General features: G+C 35.7%; 2 protein-coding genes across 4 annotated transcripts; one reads left to right on the forward strand and one right to left on the reverse strand.

Moving 5' to 3' along the window:
- Window positions 1–1959: 1959 nt before the first annotated feature.
- On the forward strand, window positions 1960–12217 carry LOC109215889 (probable inactive histone-lysine N-methyltransferase SUVR2). Of its 3 annotated transcripts, none has more exons than XM_019380009.1 (11): window positions 1960–2118; window positions 2327–2382; window positions 4188–4413; window positions 4558–4599; window positions 4703–5078; window positions 6571–7982; window positions 8158–8423; window positions 9035–9101; window positions 9217–9267; window positions 10330–10426; window positions 11768–12217. In XM_019380009.1, the coding sequence occupies exons 3-11, from the start codon at window positions 4231–4233 to the stop codon at window positions 11791–11793; spliced, it is 2520 nt and encodes an 839-aa protein (XP_019235554.1). In that variant the 5' UTR covers window positions 1960–2118; window positions 2327–2382; window positions 4188–4230; the 3' UTR covers window positions 11794–12217. The 3 variants fall into 3 exon arrangements, with proteins under 3 accessions (XP_019235554.1, XP_019235556.1, XP_019235555.1); XM_019380011.1 differs by having other exon boundaries at window positions 4558–4590; XM_019380010.1 differs by lacking the exon at window positions 2327–2382.
- Window positions 12218–13677: 1460 nt separating this feature from the next.
- On the reverse strand, window positions 13678–18688 carry LOC109215893 (protein FLUORESCENT IN BLUE LIGHT, chloroplastic-like). The gene is made up of 4 exons (XM_019380015.1): window positions 18345–18688; window positions 17214–17379; window positions 14560–14880; window positions 13678–14186 (listed from the first exon to the last, which is right to left on the reverse strand). Exons 1-4 carry the CDS (start codon window positions 18504–18506, stop codon window positions 13984–13986), a joined length of 852 nt encoding a protein of 283 aa, XP_019235560.1. The 5' UTR covers window positions 18507–18688; the 3' UTR covers window positions 13678–13983.
- Window positions 18689–19391: the final 703 nt, after the last annotated feature.

A 19391-nucleotide genomic window follows, 5' to 3' on the forward strand; every position in this document is an offset into this window, starting at 1 on the left:
TTTTTTCCAAATTAAAAATAAAAACCTAAATTAAATCCTAAAACTAAATTAACCTATCAAAAATACTAATTAACTCTAAATAATAATTAAAACCACTATTAATTAAAAACCAAATTAAAAGAAAACTACCAAAATTCAAAACTAAACATTAAAATGCAAAAATAAGTTATTTTTTTTTGTGATTTTTCCATTTTTTGTAAAACACACTAATTTACTAATTAATCTAAAAATGTAAAATTAAATCCTAAATGCAAATGCAATATATTTTTGTATTTTTTTATGAATTAAATAAAATTAAACATGCACACAAAATGCAGACAATCAGGAAAATTCTACAATAATTCCTAAAATAACCAATAATTAAAGAAAAAATCTAATTTTGAGAATTCTGTAGGAGTAACTCATGTGAGGCAAAAATCACGTGCTCACACTTATTGCTTCTCCGATTGTCACGAGTGGATCTCGTTTTGGCCGGCCTCGCTTTCTCGCCATGGTTGATTCTCAGACGGCGTACGTTAGCATAATGTGCGCCGAGAGTCTAGAGAGAGAAAGTCTCTTCTATTGCCGTTTCTAGCTAGATGTGAAAATGTCTATATAGATAAAATTATAAATAGAATATTTATTTTATAAATTTTTCAAAAGATCTGCCATATTTCTTATGATTTTTATTTTAACATAACACGTATATATATATATATATATATATATATATATATATATATATATATATATATATATATATATTAAATTTATATTTTCTCAATGATAAATAATCTTCCAGGAATTTTTTATATAATATGCTTTACTTGAATAATTATAAATTTTATATTTTTATTAATAATTATTGAATATATGTTTATACGGTTTTTATTATTTACTATTCTCGATTGTGTAAATAAATTTAATTATTAATAATTGCTATTAATAAAGTTGTAGATAAGAGCTAATTATTTTAGGCAAAATACCTTAAAACCCCCCTAAACTTGACACGAATTATTAGTTACAGCCTTAAACTATTCGGGGTCTTAATTACCTCCTTCAACTTGGCCTTTTTGAGAGTCATTACCCCTGGATGCTGATGTGGCAAAAAGTGTGGGTGCACTCGCCTGCCACATGGATTTTTCTGTATATGTGGCATTTTTCTTTTGAAAAATAAAATATATTTTTACCTTTTTAAGAATGTTATTGTTTTAGATAATTTTTTTCGAATACAATTTATAATAAAACTTGGATAGAACTACATTATTTAGGATAATTTTTTTATTTGGCTAAAAATAATAAAGTTTTAGTTAATCGTGTTTTGAATTTGACCTGAAAATAAAGATTTATACAATTGAAATAAATAGTCAAGGCATCTAAAAAATTATAAAAAATATATAGTTTGAAATTAATTATTTTGGCTATAATTTTTTATATAGCTCTAAATTACGGTGCTCTAAAAATATTTTTTATACAGATTTTGCTTGAAAAAGTAAAAATACACAGTTGAAATAAATAGTCATTGCATCAAAAGAAGAAATAATAGATGCCTTGACTATTTATTTCAATTGTATAAATCTTTATTTTCAGGTCAAATTCAAAAAAATATTAACTAAAATTTTATTATTAGCCAAATAAAAAAATTTAGCCTAAATAATGTAGTTCTATCCAAGTTTTTTTATAAATTATATTCGAAAAAATATCTAAAGAAGTAACATACTTAAAAAAGTAAAAATATATTTTATATTTTAGAAAAATATCACATATACAGGAAAAATCCACGTGGCAGGCGAGTGCAGCCACACTCTTTGCCACGTCAACATCTAGGGGTAGTGACTCTCAAAAGGCCAAGTTGAGGGGTAATCAAGACCACGAAATAGTTTAACTAATAATGCCTGTTTCCAATTATTTAGCGATGATATTTTGCCAATTATTTTATGTATAGCGTGCAACTCGCCCTCACTCTAGGTAATAGCAATTGATTACCTCCGTCTTTCAGTTTCCCTATATACGCGCTAATCTTCAGCCACGTGCTAACACGCCCTTCCCTCTTTGCCTATTTCTTCTCTCTTTCAGTCTCAATCTCAGGTAACGACGGTCCCACTCTTCAGACTCTCCGACTCCGTCAGCTGCATGCTCGTAAGTTGTCTTTCCGTGCTTTACTGTTTCTACATTTCACCGTCTTTTTTCTATACTACTTTTTCTTTCGATCTCTCTCCGCTGAAATAACTTATTTGGTGTGAACATTAGGGTACCAGTTTGGTTTTATACACTCATAGTGATATAGAGTTAAATAATCTAATCCTAGTGTAAATACTAAGTTCCTTGTTTTTTTTTTCTGAGATAGGGATAGAAGTTCCTTGGGTTTATTGATCATTGCATTGTCCAATTTCTGGTTGAGAGGTAAAGTTGCGTTACCTTTATAGGTTATCGAGTTTCGATTCAGCTGCTGAGACTTGTTTTTTAAAGTTAATTGCTGGCACAATTATTTATCTTTACTATTTCGCAATTTTGAATAATTCAAGTTCATTCAACATTTGATTGTCGAATTTTGATGTTATTTTTCTCTGCCAAACTAACTTTCTACCTGTGCTTTCATATTTTTATTTCACTATTATTACAAATTAGTATCCTAAATTCTATGCCCATACGAGGGGCTATTCACTAAGCACTTTTTAATCTGCGTACAAACTTTGTTAATAATGTCAATAGTGCTATAAATTTTCTTTTCTTGCTTTGGTTTCAGTAATAGTTTAGCTCCAACACATTCACAAATTCTAAGTCAAAGGTCATCATGGTTGATTTGACAAGTTTAAGACCAAGAAGGTCCAAGAATTTTACCATTAGTAATAAATTTTAACCGAATTTGATAGTCGACTTCAATCTTAGAAGCAAACAATAATAGGTTCTGCTATTCTGATCCTCAATGGTTATAAACTTTTACACTCTCGAGTAATTTTATGCTTGGTTACCCTTTATTTCGTTGTGATGGTCGGTTTGCAATATAGCTATATACTCTATAGTTAGTTGAACTGATTGCACATCACGTTAGGATATAAAACAATTTTTTTTTTGCTAGTCTTAGATACACAAATATACTCTTATAAGGTAAAGCTTCTGAACACGTGCTCACAACAGAGAGATACTCTCGGGTGGGAGGTAAAGCAATAAATCTCCATGTGTTTAAGCTCACCAGTAGACAGATCTTGTCCACAATAACTTAATTTGCGCCTCGACTCTATCATCAAGTGATGCAATATTTCGGTCACTTACGTTTGAGAATTGCTACATCTATTTTAGGCGCACATCACTAGTTGCCATGACAAAAGCATGGTATTTAAGTGGAGAAGGATAGAGGGGCATACCCATTATCATCTAGATTTGAACCACACGCAAGCTGACCTCGAGTATTTCTCGGTTATCAAATAAATTCATGCCTCCATCTTGATTATGCCTTGCCCTTAGTCATGTTTCTTTATGCGCCTCCCTTAAATTTTTCTCCTTGATTCTCCAAGGTAAAGCTGGGGGTTTGTGTGAATGAAAAGTAGTCTCTATCCCCAAAACAAAGATATTTATTAGGGCTGTCAATCTTGGCCCCAGCCCTATTGACCCGCCCAACCCGCCCAAGGTTGGGCTGGTACCCGTCCATTTATTGATCTCAGCCCATCTTGACCCAACCCATTTCAACCCATTTAAAGTTGGGTTGATTTTTAGCCCAAATTAATCCATGAGTAACTTTACCAAAATATTTTAGAAATAATTTTTTTTGTTTGATATATTATATATGACCATAACAAAAGAAAAAAGGTCTTATTTAGTAATTATACAATTCATAAGAAAATAACACATATTAAGCAAAGCTTGATAAGAGTTGGGCGGGTTGGGCTATGACCCAAATTTTAGCCCACTTTGACCCAACCCATCTTAGCCCAAGTAACTTTTGGATGGGTTATTTGACCCGCCCAATCATTGACTCAACCCGTTTTGACCCGCCCAAAATCGGCACAACCCGCACATTTGACACCCCTAATATTTATACAAGGAAAAGAAAAGGAAATGCAGCTTCAGAAAGTATTGACCATTTATTAGATCATGCAACAGCCTAATCTAGATATCATTGGAAGCCTTTATTTGAATTCTGTCTCTGGTCCTCATAAAAGTAATAATTCTGCCTCTGATTCTGCTCATTTGTTCTCTGGTTTATGTAGGCTCACTGAGTAATTTGAAGGTTGCTTTTAAATCGACAAAAGAATGCCGCCCAATCCAAGAGTTAAGAAGGCATATGACGCTATGAAAAGTATTGGCATCTCTAACGGAAAGGTGAAGCCAGTCTTGAAGAGCCTTCTAAAACTATATGACAAAAATTGGGAGCTTATCGAAGAGGAGAATTATAGAGCACTTGCAGATGCTATATTTGAGAAGGAGGAAGCAGAGGTTCAATCTATCTATCTTTCTTTATTTGATTTTCTTTCTCTCACATTTCTGTTTAAGTCAGAGTTTATTTTTTCTTCTTTCCTTATCAAAACGTTAAATGTGCTAAGTGGAGTCTGAATTTTCTTGATTGACATCCTATTGCAGGCAGCAGAACAGAAGAAGTCTGAGAATACTGAAGTAAGCCAGGTGGTTTGTCTGCCTGTGTTTAATTTAAATTATTCATGTAATTTCTATAGGATCTAAGATTTTGTCTTCCTCATTTTCTATGTATCTTATATTGGCCCCTTAGCCGCTTGTGCGGAGAGAGGAAGTTTTAGAGGAAGAAGCAGGGCATGAGGAGCCTGAAAGACCACTAAAGAGATTGCGCTTAAGATATCAAGAAGGTCAAGCTTCACCTTCCGCTAACAATTCCAGTGGCGGGACTTCTCTTAAAAGGCCTCAACGGGAGGAAACTCAAACACCTCAAATCATGTCCAGGGGGGATAGGTTGGTTGCTGCTAGAGCTTCCCATGCATCAAAACTCAAAGAGCCAAAGACAGAACCCAGTGGTGAACTGTCCCCTAAACAGAAGATGTTGGGATCCCTTGCTTTGATCAAGCCCAAGGATGAACCATATACTGATGATATGCCACAGTTTGAGGTTCCTATTGCTGTTATTCACCCAGGTATATACTATCTTGGATAGCCAAATGTTGGTATTTACTGTGTCACCAATTAACTCTTCGTGGTTATTGAATTTTCCTTGGCCAAAAGACACATTACAAGAGTTAGAAATCGAGACATTGCTAGGTTGGTTTACATAGTTTTCCATTTCTTTGGCCAATAGAAAATTATATTTAGAAAACTCTGGCAGTTTGATAGCCTTCTCCCCCCAATTTCTAACATGGCTAATAGGGTGGATACCCACTCTTTTAGGCGTGTGAGAGTGATGAGAAATAAAAAATTCAGCTTTTAAGTGGAGTATTTTAATCGCTAATTGCCACATAGTTGAATACAATGGTTATGCAATGCTCTAACTGTGTATTTTTTCTTATTTCTTCTTAATATACCAAACATATTTTACCTCAAATTTGTAATTTGTAATTTCTTTTTTTTTGGTGCAATGACTATTTATTTTATTGTGTATTTCTTCTTTTTCAAGCCAAATATGTAAAAAAGGACATGACTTAAAACCAATTATTTTTAGCCAGATAAAAGTTTTTGCCAAAATAATGGCGTTCCAAGTATGTATTTAATTTTATTTCTTCTTTAGATGCAAGATATTTCTTCTAAAAGTGTAATTTTTTATTTTTGCATCAACTGTTAAAATAAAAAATAAAAAGACTTGGCTAGAGCTCCATTATTTTTAATCAAATAAAAAAGTTTTAGCTAAAATAGTGGAGCTCAAACTGTGAATTTCCTTTTATTTCTTGTATCCCAACTGGTATTTTTTCTTCTTTCTCTTTCCCACGAAATCTGTAGAAAAAATTGCCGGAACTCCATTGTTTTTATTAGACAAATATAATTTTTTTAGCCAAAATAATAGATTTCAACTGTGTACTTTTTGTATTTCATCTTTGGATGCGATGGCAATTAGTTTTAATTGCGTATTTGTTTTTTTTGTTTTTTTTTTGGGGGGGGGGGGGGGTTCAAATATGTAAAAAGTGAAACCTCGTTATGTTTTTGCTAAATAATAATAAAAAGCCTAAATAATGAAATTCCAAGCATTTTTTTTATAAATTTGGCTGAAAATTTGATTTTAAAAAATTAATGAATTTAAAAAAATAAAAATATATATTTGGCAGCCCGGTGCACTAAGCTCCCGCTATGCGCGGGGTCCGGGGAAGGGCCGGACCACAAGGGTCTAATGAGAATATATATTTTATTATTAAAAAATGCCACGCGGATAATAAATATCGATGTGGTAGCGAGTGTATCACACCTCCTTGGACTGAGGTTACCCAAGGGGCGAAGGCTAGCTAACTGCCAAGTTGAGGGGGGTAATTGGGACCAAAACTAGTTCAAGTGTGCACTGAATAAAAAGTGCCAAGTCCAAAGGGGTTCCGATATATTATGCCAATCTGTATATTATTATCTTCATTGGGTTGTGATGTTCTCATCAGAAAGTTTCCTGGAAACATCTACACAGCTTCTAAATGTCTTTTATTTATTCCTTAGAACCATCAAACAAGGAAGATACTTCAAGTGGTAACGCCTCAAGGAGACCTCCAGAAACTTCTGAACCCTTAGCGATAGAACTGAGAGGTGGAGAAGATGCAGGTAAGGAAATCGCGACTTCATCAAATGGAGTGGCCACCCGACGTGAGCTGGTAGAAGTCCAGGATAGGTGTACTGACGTAGATATTGCCTCCTCACCATTTGGAGAGGTGAAAGTCTCTATAAACTGTGACCCAGCTCTTTGTAGATCAGACTTCCATATGCCGAATCTAGAATCTGTTCTGAAAATGGTGGAGTCTAAATGTCTTAAATCATACAAAATCCTGGACCCTAACTTTTCTGTGATGAAGCTGATGAAAGACATGTGTGAGTGTTTTTTGGAACTGGGAACTCAGCACAGTCATGAATTGCAAGCAACCACAGATGTTGCTGCAGAAAGTGATTTTGGCTCGAGAAGCATGACTGTTAATTCCTCAAATGGATCTATGAATTTTGAAATTGACGCTGGGGATGCTGAACCAGAGATACCCCGATTCTCTCCTCCTCCTATTAGTGAAGACAGCACTGAAGCTGGTCATATAGCATCAATGGACAACTGTGGTAGTATTCCAGAAACTGATCAGAATGGTCTTGTGCAGACTAATTCACGGAGTATGGAGGCTCCATGTGGATCAACTCCAGGTGAAATAGGCTCTGTTGATTCCTTAAGTGGGTTCCAGAATTCTGATCTTGGTGCTAGGGAAGCTGAACCAGAGATGCCCTATCTCGCTCCTTATATTGGTGAAGACAGCAATGAAGCTGATCATGCAGCACCAATGGCCAACTCTGGTATTGCTCCAGAGACCGATCAGAATGGTCTTGAAGAGACTAATCCACTTGAGGTGGTTCCATGTGAATCGGCTCCGCGTGATGTAGGGTCTGTTGATGTTATTGATATAACCAAGGGGCAAGAAAATGTTATAATTTCTTTGGTGAATGAAGTTAATAGCAAGCGTCCACCATCATTTCACTACATAGCTTACAATGTGGTTTTCCAGAATGCATATGTTAACTTTTCTCTGGCTCGTATTGGAGATGATAATAGCTGTTCAACTTGCTCTGGTGATTGTTTATCATTATCCACACCTTGCGCTTGTGCACACGTAACCGGTGGTGATTTTGCGTACACAAAGGAAGGCCTTGTTAAAGAAGAGTTTCTTAAAGAATGTATTTCCATGAATCGCGACCCCAAGAAACACTGTCACTTCTTTTGCAAAGAGTGCCCATTGGAAAGATCAAAAAATGAGGACATTATAGAAGCTTGTAAAGGTCATTTGATGAGGAACTTCATCAAAGAGTGTTGGTGGAAATGTGGCTGTAATAAACAATGTGGCAACCGTGTAGTACAGCGAGGTATAAGCCATAAGTTACAGGTATGAATGTATAGAATGTTGCAGTTGTCTTTGATCATGTTCAAGACGTGGGAATAACTAATGCCCTACATTTTACTGCTATTGTGCTCGTCCTTTGAGCTTCACAAAGCTCCTTCCAAAACCATAATTGGTTTCCACAATTAACTTGGTCTGTGATTTGTTGCTTTTCTTTCAGGTCTTCATGACTTCTGAAGGGAAAGGATGGGGCTTGCGTACCCTAGAAGACCTTCCTCTAGGTGCTTTTGTCTGCGAATATGTTGGAGAAATTCTGACCAACTCAGAACTCTTTGATCGTGTTTCACAGAGCCCCAACGGGGAGGAACATTCTTATCCAGTCCTGCTGGATGCTGACTGGGGTTCAGAGGGTGTCTTAAAGGACGAGGAAGCTCTTTGTTTGGATGCTACATTTTATGGGAATGTTGCCAGGTTCATCAATCACAGGTAAGTTTGCAAAGATAGATCACAAGTTATAATCTTTTTTCTGTATTTCTTTCCCCACCCTACCCTAACTATCTTTGGGGTATCAGTTTTGTACAGTCGGATTGACTTTCATTAAAAACAATAACAACAATCTATTGACTTTTAGGTTAAAATTTTTGTTCACTTGCCCTCAAGTAAGTCTCCTAATTGACTTCGATAGATTCAGTGCTTCTTTGAACTTCTGCATTATTTTCCTTACTCTTCAAATTCAGTTTTTTTTTTTTAATTTAAAAAATAATTCGATGATTCATGGTGTAAGTCAAGCAAAGCCCCCTTATTGAATGTCAACTGTTCAATATCCTTCCCATTAAACATTCACACCCTTTTTTTCTAAATGGATTTGGCTCACTTCGTGCTTCATTTCTTCCTTCCCACTTCTAGCTCCTTTTACTACTCTGCCTGTGGTAGACCAGAGAGACCATGTGCCTAGCAATTTGAATCTTTTTGTCTTGTCAGAATATCCAAAAGGTGGAGAGGACCATGCATTTTGTATCTGTTTGATATTTAATCATTCATAGATGTGGGAAACCTGTGTTGATGCATTTACTTTATTCATTGTTGTTCTGGCTCAGATGCTTCGATTCAAATTTGGTTGAAATTCCAGTTGAAATAGAGATCCCTGATCACCGCTACTATCATGTAATGAATCTTATGCTCACTGAATCTTTAACTCCTTTTCATCCTCAAGATTGCTATTGCTAGTCCTTGACAATGACAGCTTTGTCGATTAAGTTGATGTTATTGCTTGTTGTAGCTTGCGTTTTTCACTACAAGAAAGATTAAAGCGATGGAGGAGCTCACATGGGTGAGTAGGCTTGATGTCATCACATGCTCATAGTCATTGTATTGTGGTGTGCTTGTTTTGTTGCTTTTGAAATACTGGTATAAGTACAGTGGTTTGGCTTGCTTTGGACCAACTTTTCCATTTTTTCTGATGAGTATAAACTCAGTACATCTACATTGGGTTGCCCTCCTGACTTGGGGTTGGGAGCAGGTCCTGTTTTCAGCTAATATGCGTAATAAACTTTAGTCAGTTGTGCTGATGTAGCTTGTACACCAAACACCGGAAAAGATAAAAAAGAGTAGCTTGATAGGGCTTGAGGCAGAAATTACTGGATGAGTTTTCCATAACTGCCCAAAACCCTGCGTTCCACCCTTAAAACAAGCGAAAGAAAATTAATGGACATCTTGCTCATATTTTGTTTTTGTTTTTTATCAAGTCATTCCTCATATTTTGCTTTTCGAAAAAAAGATGGATAGACGCTTCTCAACTTCGATTACTTTCTTTTAATCTAAATACTTTAGAGCTTGTAATGATGTGACATATCCTGATAATGACAAAGTGATGTTTGTGTTTTAGGTTACTTTAATTATAATTAGTTAAGCATAGTGGACCTCTCCTCTTAACTGGAAAATTATGGTTACCCATGTTGATGGTTAAGGGAGTAAAATCAAAATTAGGCCCTTGATTTTGAGGATTAATTCCAAGTGTTATCTTTCTATATTATTTGTTTGATAGTTAATAACAATAAACTATGTCTTGAATAAGGCAAGCAACAAGCATAATTAGATGAATTAGTGCTGACATCCTTGAGGGAGAAAAAAGTCATATCATTGTGTTTAAAATTTCCAATTGAAACCAAGTCAGCAACACAGAAAGATGTTGCTCCAGAGAGTGGCGATGTCAAACTACTACACCATGACATGAACGATTAGCAAGTATTAGTGTCTCGCCATTTCAACATGTCTAGTTTCTTGTGGCATAAGCACTCGCATGGTACCAAAAGGGACCATGCCTCTATACAAATAAATGCTTTGCTATTTAGCCGTTTATCTGCTTGATAAACTTTGGATGTGGCTCTGGCAGGATTATGGTATTGATTTTGATGACCTTGAACATCCAGTAAAAGCATTTAGCTGCCATTGCGGTAGCAACTTCTGCCGAAATATGAAACGTCCAAGCAGTAAGTAATATTGCAAAACATATGCTTCATCCCCTAGTTTTTATGGTTGGAATTTGCAAGCCATAGTTTCCTCCTATTTTCAGTTGTGAAATTTTTCTAGTTGAGCGGTTTTAGCAGTAAACCTCCTAAATTTTCAGAAAGAATAAAAGCTATTATCTCTATCTGCAATTCTTATCAAAATTATGCCCATCTAATTGTTGCATCCAAAGGAAACAAGAAAAAGGAATTTCTAGTGGTATGGCTTCTTAATGGAAGTTGGTAGTTCAGGCATATGATTTTGGTTCGATATTTTTAGTTTTCAAATTTTAAAATAGTTATCAGACAATTTATCCTATATTATATGATTTATATCAAACTTTTTCTGTTCTTAACAATATATGGTTACATACAAACTACACAATTGTATCATTGTATAGACAATAATTATTTAATCAATATAAATATAAACGGCAAGCCCAAATCCAAACTATTGGCTTAAAGCCAAACATTAATAAGTGGTTTAAATTTACGTAATTGATTTGTATGTATTTTTATCTAACTTGTTCATAGAGGTGGTGTTCGAGCCATCTTGCACGCGACTCTACCATTTGAATAACTTATATTTTAGGAAAGATTCTAGGTTAATGTATTGTTTTTGAAAATTCTCTTCACCAAGTAAAAACATTGGTGAAATTGTTCGAAGAGAAAAATACACGGCAACCCAATAAAAAATAGTTTTCTTCTTTAGGTTAAAGGTTGAGAAAGAAAGATCAAACTTTCTTTTCTTTGCATAGATAGAAAGTGAGTGGACCTTTGTTTTTCAATAAATAAGAGAAACTGAGTGAAATTGTAGAGAGGAAATATACACCAACTAGATAGAAATTGTGTGAAAATGGAGAGTGAACTGTACTTTATCAAAATATAAAAATAAAAAGTGGAGAGTGAATTCTAAGAAATGACAATGCAATATTTTCTTCTAATCTTGATAGTTTTTAACTGTCAATTTGACCCTTTTTATAGGTTGTGCTTAAAAGACATTGTCAACGACCATACTATGTGCCCCACAAGCTCAACTTTGGGCGATTATACTTTTGGTTGGTTAATTTGACATCCCTAAAAGAAACTTACCCGATTTTTTTGTTAAGATGAAAAAATGATGAAGGTTTGGTTGATAAATTTCGGCACGTGATGAGCCTTTAGACCTTGTGTATTCCCTTCATCTACTTTTCATGAATTAGTGCCTTGACATGCATCCCCAATCTTCCATGAGCTGTTATCAGCACAATATTCCATGTGCTCGAGCTCATGTATGTTGTGTTAAGATTTGCTACCATTAGTGAATGAGTATTATGCTACCTGTAGGATCCAGATCAAGAAGGCTGGCCTGAGATGGTGATCTTCTCCCAGTATATTTTTGGTAATTTTCTGGTCTTGGGTGGTCCGAGAAACTGTTACGATCGAACTCGGTCAAGGTGATGTTTTTGTATCTCGTTAGGGTTGTAGTGCAGATTTTGCAGTGTATGTACAATATGCAATACAAAGCATGTTAATAGTTAATGTTTAAAGCATACTATTAAGGCGCTATTTTGTATAGAAGTTTCAAGGATGCGGCTTACACCTAGATCAGCTGCATGCATGTTGGTTGTATATAATGATATTTTGGTCCGTGGGACTACATGTTGGATTAGCTGGCCTTTGTTCCATGCGCAGACATGCTATAGCAAGTTGCAGACTAGACCATTTCATGAATCTTACCTTTTTGTACCTTTCTTTCACTTGTGCGTTCTCTATGAATCTGTTATATTTGTTCATGTTTCATTTGAAGTCAAAATGAATCTCACTACATTATCTGGACAAGAACAATATGGGCGACCTGTAACAGGGTGAAACCTACCACGCAAATATTTATACTTGCTGGAATCCAATCATTATGTTTTATTGTTTACTGGGGATGATGAATATCACTCTCTCTGGTACCAGCTGTTCTAGTGTATCTGAAAGAGTTTGGCCGAGTCCATCTAACATTACTGCTGAAAACTTTAATAATGAAATGAAATTCAAGGACAATCACTATTTGGTGGAATGTTTTAGAGACCATTTTGCTCGCTGTTTTTATAGTTTATCCCCGAGTTGATGAAACTGCTATTGCGTGTTCTTAGGGCAACCTCATCGGGGTAGAGATTAAGAAGGAAAAAGAAAATGAATTGCGAAATTGGAACTGCAAACATGTGGGATTTCAGCAAATCTTTGGCTCTTTAAATTCCTTGTATTCGAATTGGTCGAGAAAGGAAGTTGTACACACAAACTCTTGCATGAATCAGGAATATAGCCATGTTGACCTTTAATTGTTGCACAATTCTCCAAATATATTGAAGTAACATGAAGATATGGAATCAAACTGCTATAAGCAAGCTACTGTGGTCTCCAAGTAAACAAAAGGAAAACTTTGGATTACTTGGGTCCATATCTACTATATAAAGAAGCAAGATGTACTCGCAATGGAGATTCCAAAGCAAGCTTCTTGGATAGTTAGGAAAATAATAAACACAAGGAAGCACTGGTTAGTCCTAGCCAACTGTACTCAGCTGATCAAACATGGAAAGTTTCACATCCAAACATCATACAAGGCTTTAAGAGAAGTTATAAATGTTCCTCGGAGGAATCTTGTCTGTCATAGTGCTGCCAGCCCCAAACGTGTATTTATCCTATGGCTGGCTTTACTTGGAAGACTGAGAACTCAAGATATTCTATTAAGATGGGGCATTGATGTTGATGGTATATGTGTACTCTGCAAGACTTGTCTTGAAACTCAAAATCATATTTTGTTCAAAGTTCAAACTGCAGCTTCTCAAAGAGCCTTTGACAGAGTGTGTTGAACTGGTTGAAATGCAACAGAACTTTCATGAATTGGGAGCAGGAATGGAGATGTATACACTTGGTAATAAATTTAAAAAATCTAATCAGGAAAAAAAGAATGTTACTAACATCGTCTTTTTACATTTGGGTTAAGTTAGAATGGGAAAACTCTCATGGAGCACTTTACTCCTTTAGTGAGTTTACCTAGCTCATGGGATTAGTCAAGGCAATGAGTTTCGGATAATTGAGGGTTAATCGAGAAAAAAAAAAAAAGAAGTAGTAAATTTAGCTTTCAAACAATATAGAGCACATGGTCAGACATGTTGAAAGAGTCTGATTTGGCTGTTACATGCATGTTAACGTACTGCTATAAAACAATCAAGAGGAAGTGTAACATCCTCTGTTTCGCTCATTCCAAAAGGCAACCATGCTACTTTTCACTTTTCTAAATATCACTTGATTGCCTCGTTCCAATTTTCACATGCAAATTGAGCTGACAAAATTCTGAATACAAGTTATCAGCGATAACTTCAGGTGTGTCGAGACCCTCGGCATACCAAAACGAGAACAGACAAAAAATAGAACAGAAGAAGCCAGTGAATAATGTATGCAAGATTGAAATATACCAAGACAAAAAACCTAACCTCTAAAGATCCTACTCTAAATGCATCAAACATGAAGAAATTTCCGCAAGATTTCAGCAAGTCTTTCCTGTAGATGGTTTAATCACTCTGTAGCCTAGCAATATATTGGTCATAGTATTTTGCAGCCCGTTCCATATCTCCAAGCTCGGTATAACAATCAGCTATTGCTCCATAAGCTTCCGTGCTCCCGGAATCCTCTCCATTTCTTGATGAGATATCAAGAACCATATAGTGATATTCAATGGCTTCCTTGTACTTGCCCTGCCTTTGTAGTGATGCCCCTGAGAAAGAGATAAAGTTTTGAGGGTCATTACATTCTGACACGCGCATATACAAGAGAGAAACAGCAGCAGTTTGTATGTCTGAATAAAGTTTCTTTGTAGGCTATCTTGCTTCAAGGACCAACATTTACTGAATCTCTAAATCTAACTTCTAGCAGTATTTTACATTTTCTTTAGCAGATTAAAAAGAAAAATAAGCCAAAAAATCAACATGACCCTGTGACACCAAGAAATTAGGATTAAATGACAACAAGGAAGATGGTGAATGTAGAAACAATACCTACTGAACATAACTTTTACAAGTTCTTTGTTACCTAGCAAAGTTCCATGCAAGGAAATATAAGGCGAAACTGAACAAGGAGATCTCACATACCTAATCCTCTTGCTGCCTTCTTTTCCTCTATAGGATCATTTACATTCTGTGCAAGCTCAAGAGCTGTTTTAAACTCCACAAATGCCTTTTCTGGGGCTTGATGTCTCAGAAAATTCTTTCCATTTTTCAAGTGATATATTAATTCCTCCTTTCTTGGATCAACAATCACTTCACTTTCTGCAATCTTGGCACCAACGGGAGCATAACTTAAGCTAGGTGCATAGGACTCTATTTTAGCTTGCCTTCTTAGCGCCGCATTGATCTGGCGGAGCTGCTCATTCAACCGCTGCAGTTCCGCTTTTCTCTGACGTGCAACTAGTCCTGAAAGTACAATTAAAAATGTGTACACACACGTCCTTGTGGTCAAAAGGTGGGAGAAAAAAATTAAACCAAGAAAGGCAATGATCCAACACTGAGAGGATCAATACACAATTAAGAGAGATGAGAAAGAATAGATAAGATAAGTTTATTGTAGTGAAGACATTTTGAGAACTAGATCTCATTAATCCCTACATCAACTCCCTCGTTTCACATAAACACATTATGCTGTTATACTAAGAACTCAGAACCGACTCAAAGTTGAAAGTTTTTTCTACAAACAACTGATTCAACAAACAACCATTTCAAATTTCCGTACTTTATGCCAAACAAAAATGGAAAAAAAAGAAAGAAAGAGGAATTCCTTAGACACTGAGCACAAACCGCTCCATTTCCACTATTTTCTCTCAGCCTGCTTAAAGCACCTTTCTGAATAGACATTTTTTTGGATAAGTTCTTGAATTGTCCCAAAGACAACTTAGTAAGTATGGACTACAAAGTGCAACGGGCACAAATGGAGCAGAATGGATATTGAGGATCCATATGCCGACCTCAATAGGTTTGGGATTGAGGCATAGTTTTTGTATAGGCCATATTGGGAAATCCACATAGTATAGTCGTCCCCCGAAATAATAAATGGCAAATGTATATTTTTTATATAATAACAACAACAAGAACAACGACAAACCCAGTATCTCACAAGTGGGGTTTGAGGAGGGTAGGGTCGGGATCTGAGGAGGGTAGGGTGTATGCAGACTTTACCTTGTGTGTGGTACAGAGGCTGCTTTTTATATACCCTTCGCTCAAGAAAAGCATTTTCAAAACAGGTTTGAGATAGACAATAGTAAAAAAGCTATGATGAAAGTACTAAAGAAAAGAAAAGTATTGGCAACAAAATAGTAAAGATAATTAAAGTAAAGGAAACAACAGTAATAATGTAATTGAATAATAATAATAATAATAATAATAATAATAATAATAATAATAATAATATTGACAAGGAGAATAGGGAGCAGATAAGGTGATCTAAACTAGATACATGCTCTCCCACAAAAAAGAGAGGAATCGCTCGACTACCTACTAACCTTCTACCCTAATCCTCGACCTTCATGGTCTCCTATCTAGGATCATGTCCTCGGTGAGCTGGAAATATGTCATGTCCTACCTAATCGCTTCTCCCCAATTCTTCATCGGTCTATCTCTAGTTCTCCTTAGACCTATCACTGCCAACCTCTCACACCTCCTCACTTGGTCCTCTTCACATGCCCGAACCATCTCAGTCTCGTTTCCCGTATCTTGTCCACCACAAATGCCACTCTCACCTTACCCTATATATCTTCATTTCTAATCTTATCCCTCCTAGTATGCCCACACATCCATCTAAGCATCCTCATTTCCGTTACTGACATCTTCTGAACATGTGAGTTCTTGACTGGCCAACATTCTGTCCCATACAACATAGTTGGTGTAACATCCACACGACAAAACTCACCTTTAAGTCTTAGTGGCACATTCTTATCACCTCAGACACCGGATGTGAGCTTCCATTTCATCCACCCTACTCCAGTACGATGTGTGACATCATCGTCGATCTCCCCGGATTATTAACTAAGATACTTGAAGCTTCCTCTCTTAGGGATGACTTGTGTACCAATCCTCAACTCCACATCCGCCTCATTAATGTACAATATACATATAATCTACATACTTTATATATAATCAGTATATATTTTCTATATATTTAGCTAGCGGCTGTAATTATTTTTGGCCGAGCAATTAAATGTGTTAAAAGTCATTCTTATAGCTTATGGAATCTGTAATATACTGTTGTTGGCCATTGTCACGACCAGACATAGGGAATGCTGATTGCAGTTTTAAACCCCATGCATTAAATAATATTTTCATCAAGTGTTTTGGCGGAGGAACTGCTGAATGAAATGGCCTCGTTAATCCTGGATCCTGCACAGGCCTCAATGTACTTAATGCATCAGAAAGCCTTTAACTTCTTTTCATTGAATTCAAATTCTGTCTCAATGTGCATGTAATAAACTTGAGCTTTGTGAAGAATTACAGGAATGGGAGAGACACACAACTGGTCTCATGACCTCATGTACGTTGCTTGCTTGTGCAATTTCTCGAATACCTCGATTAATAAGAGTAGTTTCTGCATAATATGGGAACTAATTTGATGTGCAGTTTATGTTCATGCTCTATGGTTAACTTGGGGTCTATGATTTAGAGTTACATCTAACCACAATGACTTTCTGTCCTTTCAAAGTTGAAAGCCCCAAAAAATGCAATAAAACAATGGCAGCGACAAACTTAAAGTACCTTACCTCCCACTGTGGCCCCAACGAGGGCAACAAGCAGCAATAATGGCATATTGAAGACAGAAGAAGTATCAGCTTCGCATGTTTGAGCCAAGGCTTCTAAAGGTGAAGTCATCATCAATGCATTAGTCATGATTAATGTTGTTGCAGGGTATCTGAACTGCAAAATTTCCTGCACGTGTATAACAATTGAAATTGAATAAGAAAAGGAAGCTAATAAATTTACTCAGCTAGTAGCGTTTTGCTATAATTACTGATTGAATACCTTGCATATTCCACTAGAATTACATGGTTTTTATCGACTCAAACATAATAAAAATAGAACAGAGCAAGCGAAGGAAAATGCACATAGCTAATGAATGGTTTAGAGAAATTGTAGTAAAATGAGAAGTCAGAATGTCAGTCTACGGCATGTCTTCCCCAGATTTCATGATTTTGCAGTGGAATTTAGGTAGTGCCAAGACATATGGATAAGCTTTTAAAAGAGAGTATCCTATAAAAACCTTTGACATTTTAGCTTTATTTCCAGTGAATATGAATCTTCACAAACTAAATTTGAAACCATATCATACTTCCATCACCTAACAGAAGTTGTGATATTAACAATCCAAAAGACAAAAGTTGTGATATTTCTTTGAGATATTAAACACTTTGACATTAACTACAATCAATCTGTTGTAGTCTCCTCAGTGAATAATTCACACAAGAAAACCGTTCTTTCAATGGTATCGAAGCATTTTTGCATCGCAAAGTAGCATGATTACATATGCTTTGAACACAATGAAATCTTTTCTATGTTTCTCTTTTAATCTTTTTTTAATAACAAATCATAGATCAAGGACCTTTTTCTGTTCTTTTCTTCTTTTTTAAACATACCCTACAGGGACTTAGTCAAAATTGAGAAGTTTCTCTAAAATATGTTAAATATGAAGTGAATTCTTCACTTCCTCCAGTAGAAAGTTTCATCAAAACCAACAGTAATTGTAAAAACCAGACTTTCAACATTCCCAAAAAAGGCCAAGACCAAAGCATTGCTTAACAATCGAAACTAACAAAAGAAGCAATTTTGCAATAGACCCACGAATTAAAAGCTTGAAATAAGTAAACCCAAAATCCTAAAATTGAAAATTCAGTCACCTTGAAATCAATGTCAATGCATTTTGGAGCTTTCTTGATATGTTTCTTACTGAGCTGCCCAGACTCGAGGGTCGTCAAAAAAATGCATTTGAGAGGACCAGCTTTGGGTAAATGAGGGGAAGGATTCTGTGAAAGAAGCCATTGCTTCAACATCATCGTCATCTTCTTACAGAATTGCTTCAGTTTCTGATGATTTTTTCTTTTGTGTGATAAATTGGGCTGTGCGGATAAGATTGCCGTTTCCTTTTTACTTGTGCGGATAATAAAATGGTTGTAGATTAACCAAGTATTTAGCAGCAAATGTCAACTTAATTAACAGTTGTTCAAGCTTAATTTGAGTATGTCATGTTTACTTCTTCTCCACTGTATCTTTTAACCCAAAAAAAGACGTTGGATTTTGCCCCCATCTATGTCAGCTACTAGATAAACATTTTTTTAAATAAAAAAGATCCTTTTTTTTATTAAATTTAATCGGCTTTGTGGTTGAGGGGGTATGACACAAATCCTTAACATGAGTATATTAATAACTAAAAAAGTGAAAATATAAAGGACGACGACATAATACTTTATCTAGCTCTCATTTTTACTTCCGTTAGGTTTGTTTGGAAAGCCACCCGAAAATTGAAATTGGTGTAATTACACAGTCTAGTAATTACACAATATAGTAATTACGACGACCTGTTTGTTTGTAGAACATCCCAAAATCCGGCCTTACAAATGCATGAGCATCTGCTAAAGAGTGCAATTATAATACAACATATGTCTGCAATATAAAATAGATAGGATAAAGTAAATAAATAACATGGAGACTCTGAGGGCTGCGGTACGTAGCATAGAAAGTAACTCACCATAAAGTTCCCTCAGCAGTTGCGCCTACACGCCAAGATGACCATCGAATAAACCTGTCAGATCCTGCACATTTTGTGCAGAAGTGTAACATGAGTACGTAAATCGACGCGTACCGAATAAGTATTTAGCCTAACCCTAGAGAAGTAGTGACAAGGGGTCGACATCGATATTTACTAGTGGTCCAATAAATAAAATACA

Source organism: Nicotiana attenuata, unplaced genomic scaffold (assembly GCF_001879085.1).
Source record: "Nicotiana attenuata strain UT unplaced genomic scaffold, NIATTr2, whole genome shotgun sequence".
NCBI classification, from domain to species: domain Eukaryota; kingdom Viridiplantae; phylum Streptophyta; class Magnoliopsida; order Solanales; family Solanaceae; genus Nicotiana; species Nicotiana attenuata.

Coding starts and splice junctions, on each gene's coding strand:
- LOC109215889 (XM_019380009.1), top strand. CDS start 4,231: ATGCCGCCCAATCCAAGAGTTAAGAAGGCATATGACGCTATGAAAAGT. Junction 5,079..6,570: donor TATTGCTGTTATTCACCCAG/GTATATACTATC, acceptor TTTATTCCTTAG/AACCATCAAACAAGGAAGAT. Junction 9,268..10,329: donor CGATGGAGGAGCTCACATGG/GTGAGTAGGCTT, acceptor TGGCTCTGGCAG/GATTATGGTATTGATTTTGA.
- LOC109215893 (XM_019380015.1), bottom strand. CDS start 18,506: ATGACGATGATGTTGAAGCAATGGCTTCTTTCACAGAATCCTTCCCCT. Junction 14,881..17,213: donor CGTTGGGGCCACAGTGGGAG/GTAAGGTACTTT, acceptor TTGTACTTTCAG/GACTAGTTGCACGTCAGAGA. Junction 14,187..14,559: donor GAAGGCAGCAAGAGGATTAG/GTATGTGAGATC, acceptor TCTCTTTCTCAG/GGGCATCACTACAAAGGCAG.